The sequence below is a fragment of the Coccinella septempunctata genome, chromosome 1, assembly GCF_907165205.1.
Source record: "Coccinella septempunctata chromosome 1, icCocSept1.1, whole genome shotgun sequence".
NCBI classification, from domain to species: Eukaryota; Metazoa; Arthropoda; class Insecta; order Coleoptera; family Coccinellidae; genus Coccinella; species Coccinella septempunctata.
In genome coordinates, this window is record NC_058189.1 from 62,850,533 (window position 1) to 62,873,042 (window position 22,510).

At 36.3% G+C, this 22,510-nt stretch overlaps 1 protein-coding gene across 3 annotated transcripts in view; it reads left to right on the forward strand.

Moving 5' to 3' along the window:
- Positions 1 to 22,510, forward strand: part of LOC123322730 (paired box protein Pax-5) — a 189,478-nt gene that overhangs the window by 79,287 nt on the left and 87,681 nt on the right. For 2 of the 3 annotated variants that reach the window (XM_044910722.1, XM_044910724.1), the window contains exon 4: positions 15,999 to 16,037. The exons of the other annotated variant lie outside the window; for it this stretch is intronic. In XM_044910722.1, coding sequence (XP_044766657.1) covers positions 15,999 to 16,037 — 39 coding nt within the window. The remainder of the gene's footprint in view (positions 1 to 15,998; positions 16,038 to 22,510) is intronic. 3 annotated transcript variants of the gene reach the window in all.

Here is a 22,510-nt window from a genome sequence, read left to right on the forward strand (position 1 = left end):
AATATTTCCTATAAGATTCCATTTTAATGTAAATGAAGATGTAAAACGAGTCCCATGACACTAATTGCAGGATTATTACCGAAAATACCTAACTGTCGCCACTATCTAGATCGATATACCAAAAGAGATCTCTCAACATCTGCCCTTCCATCCATGTTTTCCTCCCTTTAATGATCATAATCTTGGGGCAGCCGGACCTGCTCAGAAAATACCAGACATTTAATTGCTATTGTTATTTCTTTGTTGATATAGAAGACAGGCGAAAGGAAACGATGAAAAGGCGAGGAATCGTTACCGGAAATGACATTTATTAATTATATAGGTGGGGAAGCATTATTGAAATTATAACGAATGATCGAACCATCAAGGGCGACGTAACTGAGGAAAATGGAAACGTTTCTTCAGCTGCTAGATATTCGAGTACATTACCATATTCGTATACAGGGTGAGTCTTTGAGTCATGAAAAAACACTTTTTTCCTATACCATTCTTTCCGATTCGGCTCTGATAAAATATACGAGGATGTATTGGTATCTAGTTAGCCTAGACCAGTTCCATGCATAAAAAAACATTTTCGTTGCCATAGCAACGTACAATAACTCATTAGAAGTGTCAGTGTGAAGTTTGAGAACAAAAAGCTAAACCAAAGTTACGCAAAAATTAAAAGAAAGAAGATGTCCACCGAAATTGTGAAAATCGAAAAATTGGAGTAGCGAGACATCATCGAGTACCTGTATTTAAAAGGGTTAAGAGGTAAGCAGATTTACGAAGATATGCTTAATACCCTTGGTGATCATGTCCTTCGTATGCGACCGTGAAAAATTGGATTGCAAGCTTCAAAAGAGAAAAATTTTCCATTGAAGATTATGACCGATCGGGAAGGCCAGTTTCTATGTGTCAGTCCCCGAAAATATCGATGCAGTTCATGACATGATTTTATCAGACAGTCGAATTGGGCTAAAACGGATATCTGAAGCACTGAATATTTCATACGAACGCGCTCATCATATAGTTCACGTCAATTTGGACCTGAGAGAAATTGCTGAAAAATTTATCCAAAATGTTTGAATGTTGACCAAAATCGTGCAAGGGTAGAAGCATCGCGTTCGATCTGTGCTCGATTTGAAAACAATGTAGACTGCATAAACCGATTTGTTGCTATGGATGAGACTTGGGTACATTTCTACGATCCAGAAACAAAGCAACAATCGATGGAATGGCGACACTCTGGTTCTCCAAGACCTAAGAAGTTTCGTGTCCAAAAATCTGCTGGAAAAATTCTTGCTTCGGTTTTTTGGGATTGCCATGGAGAAATCATGATTAATTTTTTGGATAAGGGTAGAACAATAACCAGAGATTACTATTCGATATTACTGACCACTCTACGGGAAAAAATTGAAGAGAAAAGACGCGGAAAGCTATCCAAAGGTGTTTTGTTTTTGCAAGACAACGCCCCTGCACACAAATCTCATGTTGCCATGCAAAAAATTCGTGATTTAGAGTTTAAATTACTAGAACACCCCCCTTATTACCAGATTTGGCTTCATCCGACTATCATCTCTTTCCTTAACCAAAAAAAAGTTTAAAAGGTCGTGAATTTTTTTCCAACGAGGAGGTCATAAAAGCTGTGGGGTCTGGTTTGCAGAGCAAGAAGAAACATTTTTTGAAAGGTCTAGAGACGTTGAAGGTTCGCTGTAATAAATGTATCCAATTAAGAGGGGAATATGTTGAGTAATAAAATATTTTGACATTGAAATTTTGTTTGCTTCTATACTAGGCTAAGAATTTCTCAATATATCTTCTTAAATGAGAGTTCTCATTGTGATTCATCCTTTCTGGCAGTCTCTCCAATACTTCACATCTCCAAACTTCAAGTCCTAATGGAAGGTAGACAAAAAGTGATACCATTAATAAACTCTCTCGTAGCCTCCTCTAAAAGTAATAATTATTACCATTGAACGGGCGAAACAGCAATTGACTCCGCGGGTAGTTAAATTATTCATTATATGGGAGAAATTCAATTATTAAATATTTGTGATTTAATTGGCCATTTTCAATTACATGCTGGCAGCTCACAGTGTTATTTTGCTCGGGTTCGTTCCTCTCTCGAATATTAATGAGAATAGAGTGCAGAAATAGACCTCGAGAAATGTCTATGTGGTCCGATCATGGTTCCGTAACGAAGAAATATTTCAAAGTAACAGTAGGTAACGTTCCCACCTTTCAGTTTCAGCGAGGATGATCAGGATGCAAATATCATTCATCCTTCCCAAAAATCCGAAAAAATAACTACTGTAGACAAATTGATATAAAAGATCCCTGTGTATCCCTCACAAATTGCCCAGTTAACACCACTGAGTGATGACTGTAACTTAAAAACCAAGAATCCGCTGTAATCTACCAGCTCTAACAAACCTACATTTTCTATTGCGGATTGATGAGATAATTTTCGTCTATTGTGTGCATGTGAACTGAGATATAAGGTTAAGGTGAATATTTCCCATTGCTCTGCCACTATAAAATCAAAAGTTTTCACATGTTAATCAGTTTTTTCTGCATCCTTTGTTTTTTATACCACAATGAGGTAACCTTGGGGGCAAATTATATTTTTATCGTTCGATCAGGTTCTCTTCCTCTCTGTTTTCATTTTCTGTTGAATGGGAGTCGTTCGATGATTCAACAGGAAGAACGAGACAGAATCGACTCGTTCTCGGTCTCTTAATGAGCTGATGTCATTCAGTTTGCACGAGAACAATGTGTTAGAGCTACCGGGTATCGTTTAAATCCAAAATTGGGGAATCAGATTTGATGATACAGAGGGTGATTTGATCTAAAATAATTCTATTAAATTGTCCAAATCTGGATCTGTCTCAGCTCGTCTTTGTATATGGTGAGGTCAAAAACAGTGGCAAGAAAAAGCTTCACCGCTGAAATAGCATCTTTCGAAAATTTCAAATTTCAATCTGCGATATCTCCTGTTATATTCATCTGATCCTATTGAGATTTCCGGTTTTATAATCAGCGTTACTTAGGCTTCCACCCTAGCACAAAAACTTAATTTCGAAAATCTCTAATTTTTGGGTCAAAAATGAGCAAGCGGTTAGACGCCCCTAAAATGACCTATTTGCTACTCTGTTTGAAAATCAGGATGTTCTATTATTGTCCTCGGATATGGAGTTCATTGAAGTTGTTTTGAAGATTCTAAAAAACCAAACAGTTGATGATTCAATAGAGTATTGCACTCCAGAGAGCTCTTCGACGTCAACTCGAAAATGAAAAGTGGAAAAACAAAAAAAATTATTTTGTTCTAAACTGAGCCAGCTATTTGGAATTTTAGTATGAAAATATAGGTTCTCGAATAGGCTGAATCTATTGAGAGCAATTTCGAAAGCCTATCTCCTTCCGTTCAGATTTTCAGCTTGCAAATGGCCTTTTTCAAAAATTGCAAATTTCACTAGAGAATTCGTCAAGACCGAACTGTTGCGCCGAGATGGATGAAATCTCTAGATTTGCTCTTTCAGAATATGTATCATGTTTGAATCTACGAGAATTTTCCTGAAAGATAAAGTACTCTAAAGATGACCTTTGAAAATTCCCAAAAAGTTGGGTTCAATTAAAACTTCCTCAAGACCGAACGGTTGTGCCGAAATGGATGAAGTTCTCAGATTTTTCACTAGAATAGCTGAACATTCAGAATATGTATCACGTTCAGATCTACGATGATTTTCCTGGAAAATAAATTACTCTAAAGATGACCTTCGAAAATTCCCAAAAAGTTGGGTTCAGTTAAAACTTCCTCAAGACCGAACGGTTGTGCCGAAATGGATGAAGTTCGCAGATTTTTCACTAGAATAGCTGAACATTCAGAATCTTTATCACGTTCAGATCTACGATGATTTTCCTGGAAAATAAATTACTCTAAAGATGACCTTCCAAAATTCCCAAAAAGTTGGGTTCTGTTAAAACTTCCTCAAGACCGAACGGTTGTGCCGAAATGGATGAAGTTCTCAGATTTTTCACTAGAATAGCTGAACATTCAGAATATGTATCACGTTCAGATCTACGATGATTTTCCTGGAAAATAAATTACTCTAAAGATGACCTTCGAAAATTCCCAAAAAGTTGGGTTCAGTTAAAACTTCCTCAAGACCGAACGGTTGTGCCGAAATGGATGAAGTTCTCAGATTTTTCACTAGAATAGCTGAACATTCAGAATATGTATCACGTTCAGATCTACGATGATTTTCCTGGAAAATAAATTACTCTAAAGATGACCTTCGAAAATTCCCAAAAAGTTGGGTTCAGTTAAAACTTCCTCAAGACCGAACGGTTGTGCCGAAATGGATGAAGTTCTCAGATTTTTCACTAGAATAGCTGAACATTCAGAATATGTATCACGTTCAGATCTACGATGATTTTCCTGGAAAATAAATTACTCTAAAGATGACCTTCGAAAATTCCCAAAAAGTTGGGTTCAGTTAAAACTTCCTCGAGACCGAACGGTTGTGCCGAAATGGATTAAGCTCTCAGATTTTTCACTAGAAGTATTGCTCTTTCAGAATATGTCTCACATTTAGATCTAAGATAATTTTCCTGGAAGATAAATTACCCTAAAGATGACCTTCGAAAATTCCCAAAAAGTTGGGTTCAGTTAAAACTTCCTCAAGACCGAACTGTTGTGCCGAAATGGATAAAGTTCTCAAATTTTCTACTAGAAGAGCTGCTCTTTCAGAACATGTATCACGTTTAGATCTACGATAATTTTCCTGGAAGATAAACCACTCTAAAGATTACCTTCGAAAAATTCCCAAAAAGTTGGGTTCAGTTAAGACTTCCTCATAACAATTACATTACAAATTAACTCAAAAATCAATATTTCGATACCAAACTCATAAATGGGGGAGGAAAACCCTTAGACCTCAAAATATGGACAGAGACCTCAAAATATGGACAGAGCCGTATAAGACATCACACCTGATCCAAATCAGCTCTGGATAATATGGATTGGTGCCCTCTAGCAAGAGATCTGACGATTTAATTAAGGAACTTATGTCCTACATACCGAGAAAATAGATTCATGCTCAGTATATTCCAGCCCATTAATATAGGCACGTTATAGCAACTCTTTATTTGAATAAACAACCGTTTTGAATCAGATAATCGTTCCTTCGGTAGTTCAGTACGTGGCTGCATCGTTACTTTCTATCCATATACATATATAATGGACATATAATTATTATCGCCCCATGTTTGAGTTCTCCATTACCACATCGTGGTTTCGAATTGGTTGAAGGATTTACGTTTTTTGATGTTTGGATGAAGAGCAACGTCAGACAGCAGGACTTAACGGGTTTAGCATTGTATTACCGTGTGGTGATAGTTTAGTTATGTTCTTGATTGTAATTTTTTTTTTCAAAAAAAAAGGAGCACTGATTGTTGATGTTTGTTAGCTCGTGAATTTATTTATTGCTTGCTACCTCCTTTTACGTTCTTGAACAAGCTGGTCGAGGAGTAACATTCTTCTGATCCTTACTGGAGCCTATAAAGTGGATTTCTTACAATAGTTCTTGATTCTATTTCAGTTTAATCCTCTTCCATGTATATGAAAATCCTGATATCACATACGTATATTAAAAAATTCTTAGCCTACTATACAACCAAACAAAATTTCAATGTCAAAATATTTCATTACTCAACATATTCTCCTCTTAATTGGATACCTTTATTACAGCGAATTTGCGACGTCTCTAGACCTTTAAAAAAAATGTTTCTTCTTGCTCTGCAAACCAGACCTCCACAGCTTTTATTACCTCCTCGTTGGAAGAAAATTTATGACATTTTAAAATTTTTTTCAGTTGAGGAAAGCGAAGATAGTCGGATGGAGCCAAATTTGGTGAATAAGGGGGGGTTCTAGTGATTCAAACCCTAAATCACGAATGTTTTGCATGGCAACATGAGATTTGTGTGCAGGGGCGTTATCCTGCAAAAACAAAATACCTTTGGATAGCTTTCCAGGTCTTTTCTCTTCAATTTTTTTCCGTAGAGTGGTCAGTAATGTCGAATAGTTATTGTTCTACCTTTATCTAAGAAATCAATCAGAATAACTCCATGGCAATCCCAAAATACTGAAGCAAGAACTTTTCCAGCTGATTTTTGGACACGAAACTTCTTAGGTCTTGGAGAACCAGAGTGTCGCCATTCCATCGATTGTTGCTTTGTTTCTGGATCGTAGAAATGTACCCAAGTCTCATCCATAGTAACAATTCGGTTTAAAAGGTCTATATCGTTTTCAAATCGAGCACAGATCGAACGCGATGCTTCTACCCTTGCACATCTTCAATGGAAAATTTACCTCTTTTGAAGCTTGCAGTCCAATTTTTCACGGTCGCATACGAAGGACATTGATCACCAAGGATATTAAGCATATCTTCGTAAATCTGCTTACCTGTTAACCCCTTTAAATACTGGATGATGACTCGATACTCCAATTTTTCGATTTTCACAATTTCAGTAAACATCTCCTTTCTTTCAATTTATTGCGTAACTCTGGTTTACTTTTTTGACCTCAAACCTCACACTGACACTTCTAATGAGTTATTGTTCGTTGCTATGGTAACGCAATATTTTTTTATGCATGGAACTGGTCTAGGCTAATATCAATTCATCCTCGTATAGCTTAGGGCCTCATCAAGTCTGAATCAAACCATCTCCAACTACATAAAGATCAATAGATGTAGAGAATGGAGTACAAACCTTTTTTGCCCAATTCTATTTCGCTTCTTGGTCACAGCTCGTGTTTTATGTATTGGGTGAAGTATGAAGTAACCAATAGGGCGAACTGAAATCAAGTTCCAACACTCCAAAAATGAATCAGCCCACCATATTCAAAGAGTATAATGTGAAGAATCGTATCGAGCAATTGCAGAAATTCAAAAACGTTTTTCAAAGGGTCATTAACATCATTCCACAACGTGGTGACAAATTACGATACTGTGATATTCCCATTATAACAGTGCTTGTCGGATTGGTACAAGAATGCTTGAAATGCACGCAACGAATCGCATTCAATTAGCGATTTTTACTGGTGTTATTAATTAACATCATTATATCAGTAATAAATAAAGGCCGGTAATTAGAAACACGCAGTATATAGAGGAAAAGATCGCGATGGTCGAGAATGAAATTATCCAGTTAGTTTATGAAATAACTGCTCGTGTTTCCTAGTGAAACTCCGGGATGATGGAAGATTGTAGTTTAGAACCAGGATGTGATGCCCCTCTATAACCTCCTCTGAATTTTGGGTCCCAAATATATCTTTCCTCATCAGTCTTCTCTGACTGATGATATTATATTTATAAACCGTTGCATTTAGGGGAGACTAGGGAGCATTGATACATGGGGAGGCTTGATACAGGCTTATATCCGCGATCTGTAGCCGTTTTCAAAAGTTTTATACTAGTGAACACTATTCTTTGGCAGAGGGCATTGCGTGACGTTAATCTGTAAGGCTTACAGTAGTTTGTTTGTGAAATATTCAACGAAGATTGTTTCGAGGTGAGAAATTGTAAGTTTTTACTCAAGTTACCTAAGGGTTTTATGATCATGCATTAATTCTTCGGCATAAACAAACATTTCACTGGGAAATATGCATAAAACTACTCAATTTACAGTTTTATTCGGTTTTCAAAATATATGAGAATAAGATGAAAACATGAATCACTTTAAAAATTGCTTTCGGGGAGGTTTGAGACATTTGTCGTTGGGAGGCCTGATACATGAATCATCTTCAAAAAAATATTCCGTAGCTAGTTGGATAGGCCTACATGAAGGCGTTTTCACCATCCAACATATCAAAAGGATTTTTAACAACTGGAATTTATCCGTACAATCCCCATGTATTTAACGAGGACGACTTTTCTTGTGCGGAAGTGACTAACCGACCAGTTCATGATTTTTCTACACCTATGGGACCAAAGCAAGCCAGTATCATTGCTGACCTACCTACTGAGCTTAATAATCCTCTCGATTACTCTCCCAGTACATCGTATCAATCCTCCCATATGTGGGGAGGCTTGAGACAGTTTGCATGTTTTTGTGTTCAACGTTCTGTGTAGAATAAGATGGTTATGTTTTGAGACTTCTATATTTATTTTGTTGAACGATTAATTGAAGAATTATATAATATAAGAAAAGTCCTGTTTCTTCATATAATTCAGTTTCCAGAATAAAAATTCCAAAAAACGTATCAACCCTCCCCAGTCTCCCCTACTGGTCCAAATGTTGAATTTTACAGAGGAAATATTTTGTGACTTGAGAAATACATACATATATGTTGGTGATGAACAATAAACCATAATATAGCTAAGGTTTCAAGATTGGGTGTTTGGGGTAATAAGGCTGTGAATCCAATACATGCAGTATATGCACCACATATACTGTAACATACTGAGTGTTGCGTGGTTTGAGAATTATGGCCATAAATACCACAAATGGTTTCTTTTCGACTCTAAGCAAACACTTATCTACACATTTATGCATTTGGTAATGAATCATATATGTAAATGAATCAGTGATCCTTGAAGCCATTCCAGATACTGGAGTTTATTGAAACAGCTCTGATGAGCAATAGATCTTAAGGCAACACTTTGAAATCTGAATCTGTGCCATAAAAAAAGGATCGAACTAATTTGAAGTCTCAATATATGGTAACGAAACGTACATTTTTTGAAACTACGATATTGGATTGTTCGAGGAATATATGGCACTGAGAGTTTTTTTTCTATTCTGTCGAAATAGTTTTGGCAATGAGCAATATAATGGAATTTGAAATGCCTATAGCGGAAGTTGTTCGAGTATGTTGTTGCTAGGATGTTATTAATTGTTCCTATCTTGATTTTATGCAAATGGTTATCCACACATATGTATATGGTAATGAATCACATATTGCTGACATTCACAAGAATATACAGGGTGTCTCACGATGGGTGGCCGTTAATGGAGAACTGATCATAGGGATTGTTCTGACAATTTGGGAGCTAGGGTTCAAGATTCTGATTTGTCTCAATAAAAAATTTTCAATGTTGCGACGTTGTCGTTAACACGAAAAAATACTACAAACTTCGTTGTTTTATAAGAGGCAGCCACTTTTTTTCGTAGAATACACTGATGAGCTCAAAATATTTTTTCATTTCGAATCATTAGGTGGACTTTCGTTTATTTATATGCAAACTTTTTTGAATCTGTTATTTTTCAATTGGAAAAAATCTTTCGTCAGTATATTCTAGGCATAAAAGTGCCTAAGAAGGTTCAAGTTTCGGATCCATAACTTCGAAGCGAAAAAGTTATGTGAACTTTCCGAAACCGTCAAAATGTAATTTTTTGTTAATAACTCGAAAACGAAGAATCGTAGGAGGCTATAGATTTCACCATTCTTTGTTTTCCTGAAAAGAGCTCGGGAATGTTTCATCCATTTTATTCTAGCACTTATGGTTCTCGAGATTCCCTCAGTAGACAACGAATTTTGCCCTATGAACTATACAGAGTGTTTTCAAAGGTCAGGCTTTTTTTTGACAGAAGGTAGAACTCATCAAAATAAGTCGTTTCACCAAAAATTTTTTATATAAAATATCCAAGATGGCTGAGATAGAACCCCTAGAAGTTCGACAAAATTTCATTGAATTTCAAGTACGGCACTGTGGAAGGTGACTCCGGCATCGCAAAAACGAAACAAAACATAAACATATGACAGGACAATGAATGGTTCAGTACCAAGTTAATCGGATTAGATGCATCAGGTCACTTTTGAGAGAATCATGATTGTTGTATCGTGCAATTTAGAGTGATTAAAAAAAATATAGTAAATCGAGGCAGTTTTTTGAAAGTGCTTATGTTAATTATGTTGAAAAAGTTCTATGATGTTTCCCTATTTCAACCCATTTTACGACGATTCTTGGAATGTTCTAACAAGAAGATTGTGATGCCCATTGTGAAAAAATTCGTGAATAATTTGGACGAATTTTATTGGTGAGATTTTGAAGTATTATTCTATTTTTTACACTTGTGTCCTAAGTCCCTTCTGTCAGTTGGTATCGAAATAAGCCATTTTATAAAACCGTGAACGTTAATGAAAAATAATGAGAACAATTTGGCAATCCTAAGTTTCCATTTTCACCACCACGTAAATATCGAACAAGTCAATATCCTAAACGAAACCACATGGTCGAATCAGGGGATGAGTTTTTTCCCACTGCTTTGCGATAATTCAGCTAACAAACAGTCTAGGGTCGTATTAAGATCTATTTCAGAAATCAGTTTCAATTTTTTTTTCAACTTTGTCATTTTGAAAGTTTTGTATAGGTGATTTCTGGTGAAACGCTTCATTTTCACCAGTTTTACCTTCTGTTGAAAAAAAAGGCTGACCTTAAAATACACCCTGCATATTATATTGAGGAATTGAAAAATAAACAGCCATAAATATCAGAAAGTTGTCCTATCAATCTTTAATTTATGTGAAATTCTGGTCTGATGGTGAAGTTCCTCTTGCCTTATAAATTCTTTTAATTATTTTGATGTCCATTGATGTAAGATGGTTTTGGTTGAAGAATTTAACATTTTGTATAGGGGAAAGTCCGGTAGTACCGGACGTAATACGAAAAAATAGTAAAACATAAATTTATTCTCGAATTTCCCAAAAAACTTAGTTTGAAATGATTATTCCACATATAAGTACTTCACATGTCCTGAAAAGTTAAAAACATACACTTCATAAAATAAACATACATCGTTCAAACAAAATAAAGTGAACATTTTGTTCGACAATTATCACACCTATAATACGTATGACCCTTTTCTACGTCAGAGCATCCCTCATAGACCAATCCATTACACTCACAACCAGAGACAACCTTGGGTTGTCTCTGCTCACAACACTGGATCCAGTCTTCGTCGAAACATTCATGGCAAATGAAAAAATAAGTTTCCTGCTCTCGTGTTCTTTCGTTTGGATGAAAATTTTAGTTTCTGTTTTTTTTTTTCAACTACTTTCGAAATATTTTGATTTAAACTTTCGTTCAATTTTTTTTTACTCCTTTAGCCTCATTTTCATATTCCTCTTCCAAGTAATTTATAATGGAGTGCAAGTGAGCACTTTTTTCAAGTATTTTTTTTAACTATTCTGTGTTCTGCAGCATTCGAAACTGGCAAAATTTTTTGGAGATTATCACAAAAATTTTTTTTATGAATTCGTGCTGAGCATGAAGTATTTCGTTCGTTGATCTCTGTTGGAATAATTTGGTTTTCAGGAGATTTTCTAGAACCTAATGACTTCGGCATTTTTATAACAAAATATTGAAATTATTTTTGTCCGACATGCTTGTGTCCGGTGACACCCGATATGCACCTTGAAATCAATTAGGCATTTACTGGGGAGATATTCAAAATGCAGGGTATTTGTACACGTTTTCATTCTCACTACTCATTAATGCTTGGACTATGCCTAGGAGACCATCTGAACACCTACCAATCAAAAGAAGAGAGACTTCAAAGTTTATTCTGTCCATGTGTCAATCACAAAAAATCACAATTTAACGTTTATTTCCTAAAGGGCTGAAAATATCCAGGTCAACTGAAGTGTGCTGCAACTATGCAAGTGTGCTTGCATAGAATCAATTCGTTTCGCCATTCAAAGGAGGGAGTAAAATGATAAATCCAATGTCCAATGATACTCGCTGTCCGGTACTATCCGACTTTTCCCTAATCATCCGTTAATTCCTTAGAGAAATACTCTATCTCTACCAGTTCTACCTTCTGTAAAAAAAAAACCTCACCTTTAAATACAACCATAAGTCATACGACAATTCAGGAATAAGAGGTCATATGGTTCAAGTGAAATCTCACCAGCAACTCATTCATCTTCGAATCTTCAGAAATGCCTAGTTAGAACTCCTAGATTGAACGGTCCGAGCGTTTGAAGAGCATTTACCGCTTTCGCCTCAATTCCCCAGAACCGACTTTACGCTCAATCTTCGGTCCTCTGGGTACCGTTTCGGCTCGGCCAGAACCAGCAATTATGACACCTCGGCCGAGAGCCGCCGCCGAGCGTCCGCCGCTTCCACTTTTGAATCTCCGCACCGCGGGCCGCTCGGCCCCAGGTACCCGGCGACCAACGGTTCCCGGGTACGTGCCCGAGCCTCTCCCGCGACCCCTGACCCGGTCCACGCCCCCGCAACGCCATCTGACACGCGATCGCCGGCCGGCCAAGGCTCGTTTACACCTTGTAAACTGCGATCGTGGCGCCGATTGCGGTTCGCTGCTCTGCTTCGGCATCGCCTTTTTTTTCGGCGAACAGGTGTCGATACGACTGGGATTCCACGGCTGTATGGGAATCGACGGCGGCGGTGGGCACAGGTGTATGACCTTGAGGTGCCGAGGATGTGGGGGCGAAGACCCAGTTTCACCTGCTGGAAAATCGCGGGATTACATGTGGATCTCGTACTTAGAGGGGTTGTAATTTAGGATGTGGCGATGAAATGTACAACTTGAGGAGTCGCGGAAGCAAATCTCACTTAAATTGCATCTGTTGGAAATTAGGTTGGTTTAGGATGAATTTTTCTTCAATGAAACGCACTTTGTGAAACAATCTGTAATATTGATTCAGTCGATTTAACGGAGGTCGATCTATACTCTCAATGAATATCAAACCTGAACTAACCAAGATGGAAAGAAATATAATACTCCTAAAAGATGCTTATGTACAGTATATAGGTTCCAATAGCAAGTACACAGTCGAACAGTGCTGGGGATTGTCATTCAACACTTTGACCGCCAGCACTAATATTGTCAGATATCGATTGAAATTTATTTTGGGAGGATTTTGCATCTCTTCACAAACCTTTTAGGGCTTTCACTCCCAATCTCTGAAACAAAATCAATTAAAAATGAAATCAACGATTTGCTCCTGCGTGAATTCTTGCACTAATTTGTCAGGAGCAAATTAACTAGAAAAAATTGTTGCCTGACAATGAACTCAAAATAAATATCGTTGAAACTATAATTCTTCGTAACGTTTCGGAGTCTATATCAGACGCAGGAGCAAATCGTTGATTTCATTTTTAATTGATTTTGTTTCAGAGATTGGGAGTGAAAGCCCTAAAAGGTTTGTGAAGAGACTAATATTGTCGACTAATAAACCAATCGCATTTAATAAATTCATTGTCGGCGAGAATTCCTAATTAGTAAGGGATTTGGTTTTGCTATACTGTGGTGAATTCATCTCAACACTCTCAACAGCATCTAATATAACATAATGATTGCAAAGCGTTAAAATACAAGGTGTTTCTGAATTGATGCGAAAGATTTCAATGGGTGATTCTTTAGCAAAAATTAAGGGGGGTCTTTCATATAACTTTTTGTTCAACACCCTTTTCCCTCCAAGTTACAGCCCTTTAAAATTAATTAAAAACAAATTGTTTTTACTTAATATTTCCACATTGAAAATTGAGATTGAGAAAATCAGGACAATAAAACTATTTGTCATACGACTTCATTTGACAGCAGCCTATTTGATTTTTTTAATGAATGATAACCTCTCTCTGAACTTATGGTAAAAGCATAGACATAGAGACATGGACTGTGCCTTCCCTTTATATCTATGCATGAAATACGGTCAAAAAAAAGTGACAGAGAGAAAAACACGTCGGGAATGCAGTTGTCTTTTTCTAGAATTTTGATTGGTCTACACTCACCTCTATGTGAACAAAAAAGAGAAAGGTAATGTCCCGACGAGCTTTTCTCTCTTTCTAATAAATAGCCAATTTCATGTTGGCATTGCTCAGTCCATGTCTCTATGTCTATGGGTAAAAGTGTCTGAGCAGTATTTTATTTTTTTCGTGATCAAACTAACTACTTTATGATAAAAAGTCAAGATATGAAAAAGTTGCAGATTGAGTCTGTCTTTGTGAATCAATTTTTTTTAAAAGGAAAATATAGGCGAATTGAAAAGTTCTGATGCAGAATATTATAGGGGTTGTTTTTTAAGCCCCTTGTGATCACATTTCAGGGTAACAAAATTACTCAAAAACTGCCATTTTATTAGCATCAATTATCTGCCAAATTTCATTCTTCTAAATTTTTCCAAAGTGGATTTATTGAAGAAAAACCTAATTTCAAAAGGCTGTAACATGAAGGGAAAAGGGTGTTGAACAAAAAGTTATATGCTTGCGATTTTCGCTTAAGAATCACCCATTGAAATCATTCGCATCAATTCAGAAACACCCTGTTTATTCTTCTGATATAGAGCATTACAATTTTTAACCTTGAACAATAATTACCTATAGCATGTGTATAATCCATTTATTCATTCATTGCTGAATCTTGTTACCGAGAGTAAATCTACAAAAAGACTAAAAAACCAGACCATCGGTGCGATCAAACATATAATTTCTTAGGGCTACTTGCGACTGTGTGCCTTCCTGTACTGAAGACTGAAGAGACCCAACCGTAACCTACAGATCCTGCCACACTCTGGGCATAGATAGTCACCAACCAGATCTGGCCGCCGCTGTATTCTTCTCGAGTCTTCATTATAGCTGTGGACCAAAGACCTCCACTGTGACCTGTCTAACTCAAGTTGTTCCTAGTTATGATTGGCATTAACTGATTTTAGAGATTGATGCAGTATATCCTTGAATCGCTTATACTGGCCTCCTGGTTTCCGAGCTCCCTCTGCATATATATTCTTTTGATACAGAGCATTACAATCTTTAACAGCAGACAATAATTTTAGCATGTGTATGAGATACAGTTTTAGCAGAGGTTAGCGTTAACGGGGTACCATACAAATTGGTGTATAATACAAGAGCTTAGGGAAAAACCTCAGTAAAACAACCCTTTCTCCCCGTGAATGTAGTGAATTGTAATTGTTCACGAAATAAGCTGAAATATTCCATATTGAAGGGCATCACGCACTGCAAAAATTGATTCTTTCTCCTACAAAAAGGAAAATCCAGAAAGTCTTATCCAAGATACCAAAAAATTTTATCTGAAATAGAGAGAAAACAAAATCAGAAAAAGATTGAATAATAAAATTAGATTCAATATGTCAGATTGACCTAAAATTGACAACCCAATTCAAGAAAAATTCGGAAACTGCATGTATAGCTCTAAAACCATCCTGAAATTTATAAATCGAACAATGATTAACCAGATGATTTATGGTTTCTTCTGGTTCCCCGCATTCACAACTAGGGCTCTCAGCTGAATTTCACCTGAAAAGCATACTATTGCAACGTCCGTGACCTGTTCTTATACGATTCAGAATACACCATATTTTCCTGGGAAGATCAAAACCAGGAACTCAATTCGAGGTTTCACTAACTAATTCTGGGTTGAAAATAGTGCACCTATTCCAATCAGACTGCCAAATGTCCTTGTCCTTATATTCAAATTAAAGAAAGATTTGGGTTTACGCGACAGTTTACGCGTATTTTGTGGAATATAGGACAGAATTAGAAATGAGTCTGGAAAGGAGTGAAGTTCATTCCAAGAATTTATCATTGCAGTCTCTGTCTGCAAATATCGAGCGGTCAATGTTTGAAAGAACTGGTAACCATTGAATAGGTGAAGATCTAATAGTCCCAGTTATAAATCTCCTGTGACCTACCACTGCTAATGAATAAACAGATTTTGATATCCCATCCCCTGTAATCCCTAAAATCCTATAACCAGTCCATCCCTGAAGAGTCCTCTCATCCGTGAAAATAAACCCGAACAATTTCATAACGTTCTTCGACTCCTTGAAATCGACTGTTGTAATGCAAAAAACGACCCAATTTCCTAATCCTAAGTTCATATAATCGCTATAACGAAACCGGAATTAGTTTTTTTTCATTGAAAACGCGGTTCTAAATTCGGCAAACAACCGCATCTTGTTGACGAGGTACCAAAACACCTCGGTTTCTGTGCCTGATCATTGCCATTTTAACAGATTTCTTTTGTTTCAGGTGAGTCCAAGGACGAAAGTAAATTGTCCGCTGACAAAAGTAAGTGTCTAGATTTGGAATACTTCAGATGTATCCGTCTCACTATTGATAATGGTATATGGGGTATTTATATATTATTGTAACATAGCAGTTGGCTTTAAGGTACATATCCTGTGCTGCTTCTCACTTGAGAGTTTTGAACTAAATATCATAGAACTTCAGAATTGTTGCTTACAGCTTACTGCTATTTACAATCACGTATAAAGACGCTGTATAAAATCTTTTGGAAGAAAACAAAGGTATTCTGAAATATTAATATTATACTTACATCCAATATGGCATGTGAACAGTAATGGCTACAAAGGACAGTTGTCAACATTCTTTATTGTATTTAAGTACATACTTAACGGTATTTCATCCTTAATTTTGGCGAGGAACTGTTTATGAGGGGTTAGTTTATCTGTGATAACCATAGACATAAAGACATGGACTGAGCAATGCCAGCATGAAATTGGCTAATTTATAAAAAGAGAGAAATGATCGTCGGGCATTTACCTGTCTCTTTTTTGTTCACATAGAGTTGAGTGTGGACCAATCAAAATTCTAGAAAAAGACTTTTTCGACCGTATTCCATGCATATATAGAAAGGGAAGGCACAATCTAAATCTCTCTGTCTATGGTCATAACAGATATACTAACGTCTATATTTACAGAAAAGTCCATTAGGATCATAGACATAGACTATATGTCAATGACATATAGATCATAGACTCTCAATGTTCTCAATAATTTCATGTCATTTTTGAAGGGAAAATGCAAGATTAACATTTTGATGGAGTATTAAATTTTAACGGACTTTCCTACAACTGGACGTAAGCGACATAGAAAACAAAACACCAAGTATCGATGCATTTTATACAAGTGTCAAAAAAAAATCCGAAAAATAGGGAAAAATTAATGAAGTCTTGAATTCGCGTCTATAGAAGGGAAAACCACTGCAGTCCAGTCCACGTACCACGTGATTCAGCCAGCGATCTCCCTATAAATCCTCAAAATGAAGACATTCCCGCGATAAGTGTGCACCACAATATCACCAGAATAAACAGATCCTATTTCAAACCACGTATTACCCATATCTTCATCAGTCCGACTTAATGCTACCAGCTCATTTTATGACCAGATATGTCAGAGTAAATTTCATGGCGTATGTCGTATTGCAGTCAAGAGCTCCGCGTCCATAAAGTGGAAACTTGAAATATCTCAATTAGCAAATATTAAGCCAATTAATCACTGTGGCATCGCAGATAACGTTCTTAGGTATTAATTGCTGGAAATACGTTTTAATGGTGGGGACACGTCGAATAAATTCGATTCCTGGATCTCGATCTTGCAGAGCGGTAATGGCCGCGTTCTGTCAAACGATGGACTCATAGAAGGACTCGTGTCAATTTGAGGTTAAGTCGCATACTTTTCTCTGAATGTCTACATGCAACCATTGCAAGTGGCACTATTGTAGGAATGTAATCTTGAGTGCCCATCTAGCAGCGACTATAGTAACGACCGAGGCTCAGGAATGTGCAAAGATATTTTAATTTACACAAATTTATCACACTATTCTAAACTGAACCGAATGACCAAAAATGGAGCGTAGAGTTAGAGCAGTGTAATCTGTGACTGTCAGTTTGTATTCTCCAATTTTACATGGTGATTAGATAAACGAACAATCTGCTTGTCATATCTTCGTGGCTTTTTCATTGGGTTTTTCATTTCATTCATTTCAACTTTTGTATAGAATGATCAAACAAGGCGACACTAAGATTGTTAAGAGTGTCTTGGTAGAGAATTTGCTATGGCTGCTTCTAAGCCTAGGGCATGAAGATTGTCAAATTTTATTATTATTGATACAAAATAAAAGTTAAGAATAAATCTATGAAAACAACAGGAATAAATTAAATTTTCACATGCAATAACAACGAGACAATTGCTATTTCCTTTATTTGATAGTTTGGTCACAAAGTTTTCATTGAAAAATTGCTCAGCAGAAGGTACAGTCCCAGAATTTCGTTTGACAAGTCTCCATTCCCGAACACTTAAGCAACATCATAACGAACTGGGAACTGGGATTCTAAGTACCTAGTCTGAGACGTGACCTCAACTTTACCAAGCATTTGGTTCCTCCATCCATAGTATTGGTGAGCTGTGGCAGATCTTTCAATGTTTTATGCAGGGTGAGTCTTTGACTCATACAAATATTTCAACAATAGTTTCTTGAAGTCAAAGAAAACACTTTCTTTCTTCACCAGTTTTTCCGAATCGCCTCTGTTTTAAAGGTACAGGCTGTTGAAAACCCATAAAAAATGTTATTTTTAGTTCTATCTCACAAACGGTTTCTTCGAATTAAATGAATTTCGGGATATAGTTTTTCATTCATTTGATGAATCTTTATCGAACACAAGATATTACCCACGTCTTCCAGTTTTATCATTATGACCATTACTTACCATAAAAATACCAAAAATTCAGAAAACCCAACTCTTGAAACTAAGATTGAGGCTAACTAATGAATATTTGAACGTTTTGTAAAATAAAAGTATTTCTCATATCATATGATACGCCGTTTTTGAGTAATTTGATGTTCAAAAATAAAAAAATCTCTGGATTTCAGTAAATTGAGTACTTTGACCGAATGCATCTCTTTTTAAAAGATCCACATTTGTGTAGTGTAACAGATTTATCTAGTTATTCTGAAGGTAATCCTGTTTTTTCCAGGGCTGGCACAGCTCATTATGACATAGGGGAGAAAACAGCTCTGATATACCTCACAGAACTGTAAACTCATGCAACCTATCAAAAAAACTCGGTGTACAGACATCTAGAACGGCTCGATGCGACCGCATTTTTGTTCTTGAGCATCCAAACTCCCTCTCACTGGAGAACTTCAAGGGCTCTGTTGATGAACTTTCTCTTTCTTTGGTTCATGGTGATCGTTTTAGTGAAAAAAGTATCCAGCGCTCTCGTAGCTGAATATCTTATCCTGATACTGGAAATTCTGAAAGAAGGAACCTTAACAGTTACATTTTACGATCCAGCACTCCATAATTATATCGAAACAGTTTCTCAAGGATAAACAGTTCAAACTTCGTTTCGTGATGGACCTAGCGGAGTATAGGTACATAAATTAAGTTATCTGCGAACAGATTTACACTTTCTAGCGCTCAAACTGTCCATTGAATGCATAATATACGGACAGCGAAGGAGGAAGCAGCCAGCACGGTCGTATATCAACTTTTTGCTATACACCTACGACAACAACACAGTTGAACTTAATTTCAATTAGTTGCCTCTCACCCGTATTGGGCACTGTATTCAAAACAGGGGCGTAGAAATCGAAACGGAATTCTCGCGGCAGTCGTATAAAAGTGCTTCGAACGCGCGTCCTGATATACAGGCTGGTCGATAAGTATGGCGTTACGAAAATTTTTTACAAAGTAACCTCAACCCAATTATTTTTCAGTTTTCTTCCTTTTCTAGAGACTTAAGCTATGAAAACTTTGAAGCATCATTATAGGAAATGAATTAATATATGTAAATCAAAATATTCGCAAGAAATCAATCTACAGGCTGTCTTTGACTCGTTCGAATATTTTAACAGTAGATTCTTAAGGTCAAAAGAAACACTTTTCTCCTTTACCATTTTTTTCCGAATCGGCTCGGTTTCAAAGATACAGGCTGTTGAAAATTCATTAAAAAAAATTATTTTTAGTCTTGCACTTTTCTCATTATGACCATTACGTACCATAAAAATACCAAAAATTCAAAGAACCCAACTCTTGAAACTAAGTTGTACTCTATCTAATGACTATTCGAACGTTTTTTAAAATAAAACTATTCTTCAACTTTTCTCGTATAATGAGCCGTTTTCGAGTAATTTGATATTAAAAAATTGAGAAGAATCTGCAAAATTTGAAAAATTAGGTATTTTGGCTGAATACAACTCTGTTTAAGATCCACAGATGTGTAGTATCACAGCTTTAGCTGCTTATTCTGAAGATAATTTTGCTTTTCCAGGGGTGGCACAGCTCATTCTGAAAACTTAAAATGGCTATATCTTTTTATCATGGTCGAATCGGAAAGAATGGTATAGGAAAAAAAATTGTTTACTTTGATCTCAAGGATATACTGTTAAAACATTTGTAGGAGTCGAAGATTGACCCTTAAAATTTCCAGGATTAGATGCAACTGAACCTAATTTCCCTCAATATAATTGAATTTCCCCAGGAAATTTTCTGCGAAACACTCAATTTGACATCCAGCAGAAAAACGTCGACCAATTCCAGATCCTGCAGAAAAAGAACCGACATCAATAAGCCTCCGTTTTTCATCGAACCGGAAAACACCTGATGACGTAAAAAATGACGTTATGAAACGCGATAGTAAATCTAGAGTCGGCAGCATACAAAGTACAAATTAATTCGTATTGACATAAATGAAAATAGAAGTGGTCGGACGAGTTCATCAGTCGGATTCCTCTGGATGTGCCGCTGCATCACTCAACGTGATGGCTATATAAAGTCAGGAGTCAGCTTGCTACGAGACCCAATTTTGAATTGATACGAACGACTAGGCTGTTTTTGCCAAAGTACCTGGAGCGGTCATTGTTTTTCATAAATGCGGAAAGGATGGAGACGGATTTTTCGATTAGATTTACATCGGCGTTCTGGTCATGTTATTCAGCTGTTATACCAGGTGGTATTTCTTTGATTCCCGCGTGTTTTTACTGTTTTTTTTTTTTTTTTTTCTTTCAACGAATGTATTATTCCTTTCTTGTTTTGTTCATATTCCGGAAGAAAAGAGAGATATTGAGGACTTACGTGAAACCTGGAGTTTTTACGAGATCGTACAAATTGATAACCAGGGTGGTCCACCATCCATGTATTGACCTACCTGAACCCTGCTTGGATACACGAACTTTTTTATTCTCTCAATATTTTCCTGAATACTGATCCGATCAAATTGAAAAACAGTATTAGATTGGGAAAAAACGTTTTGAAGGTTTGTGCAAAATGTTATAGACATCTGTCGAATAGATTTTGAGTTACAGAACTTTCGTACAGATAGGTGTTCTGTCGAATATAACTATACTCCATTCACTTCTATTTTAGCAGTCGGTTGGCCATGGAAATTCGACACATTTAACTCTGTATAGTACGAAAATGCGTGGGGTTATGACGCTTGTCAAAACATTTTTGGGTTTTAAATCAACGCTATGTTGCCCGTTCTACGTAAAAGTTTCTGTTATTACGTATTTTATCCCAATGTCGAATCTCTTCAGAAAATATGTGACGAACATAATTGAAGTTTATACAAACTGATCGAAGGCATACCAAATCCAGTTATTTGCATAGAAAATACAAGAGATCAGTATAATATCATAATACTAGCTGACCCGGCAAACGTTGTTTTGCCATATAAATAATTTCCTAGTAATTTCTAAAAAAAAATGATTAAATTACTAAAATGGCTATTAAAAAATAAGGGTTGATCGTAGAAGGGTGAAAATTGAGGATTGTATGTATTTTTGTAAAAAAATAGAAATTACAAATTTTGTCTAAAAAATAAAAAAAACTTTAGGGGTGGACTACCCCTAACATTTAGGGGGATGAAAAATAGATGTTGGCCGATTCTCATAGATACCGGATAAGCACAAAAAATTTCATCAAAATCGGTCAAGCCGTTTCGGAGGAGTATGGCAACGAAAACTGTGACACGAGAATTTTATATATTAGAAGATGCACTAGCTTGAGGAGAGTTAATGTTCGCGTTCTTCTTTGGCTAAAGTTTGAATACGTTACATCAGTTGTAGATTTCAAAAATATCAACCCGAAGACCGAAGATGAAATGCATATGATGCAGTGGTTGGGAATGGGTATCTCCCGAAGGGATTAACAGATAATTACAACAATGTTAAATTCTTCAACAAAAATCATCTTGCATCAATAAAGGTGAAAGGAATTGAAGGAAGTTTCAAGTAAAGATGAACTTCACCTTTGAACAAAAATTTCACATGAATAAACAATTAAAAGGACAACTGGCGCGTATTTGTGGCTATTCATCTTAATACATTGATATAATAATTATAATTAGGTATTTATTGGTACCTTAAGACATTTACAATGTATAGGACAAGTCAAATGACAATTAGAAAAATCAATTTTCGGGAACTTATTCTACGATGACATTCATCGAAAATTGTGTATTAAGCTTTTCGCATTAATTCACTCAAACATAAAATTCTCAAATGCCACCACTTTTTTGGGTCTCCCTCATTATATAAATTCTCTTATATACATTGAATATGTTCGCTACCGTCTGACGTATTGTTGATTTTAGAATATCAGGGTATAACTATTTGAATGAGCGTACCTGAATTCTAAATAGCACTTCCTGAAACCCTGTCTCTTTTTTCAATCACTTTCGGCATTTTCGTAATAAAAATTGATATTAGTTGCGGCAACGGCGTTATGGCATTAACA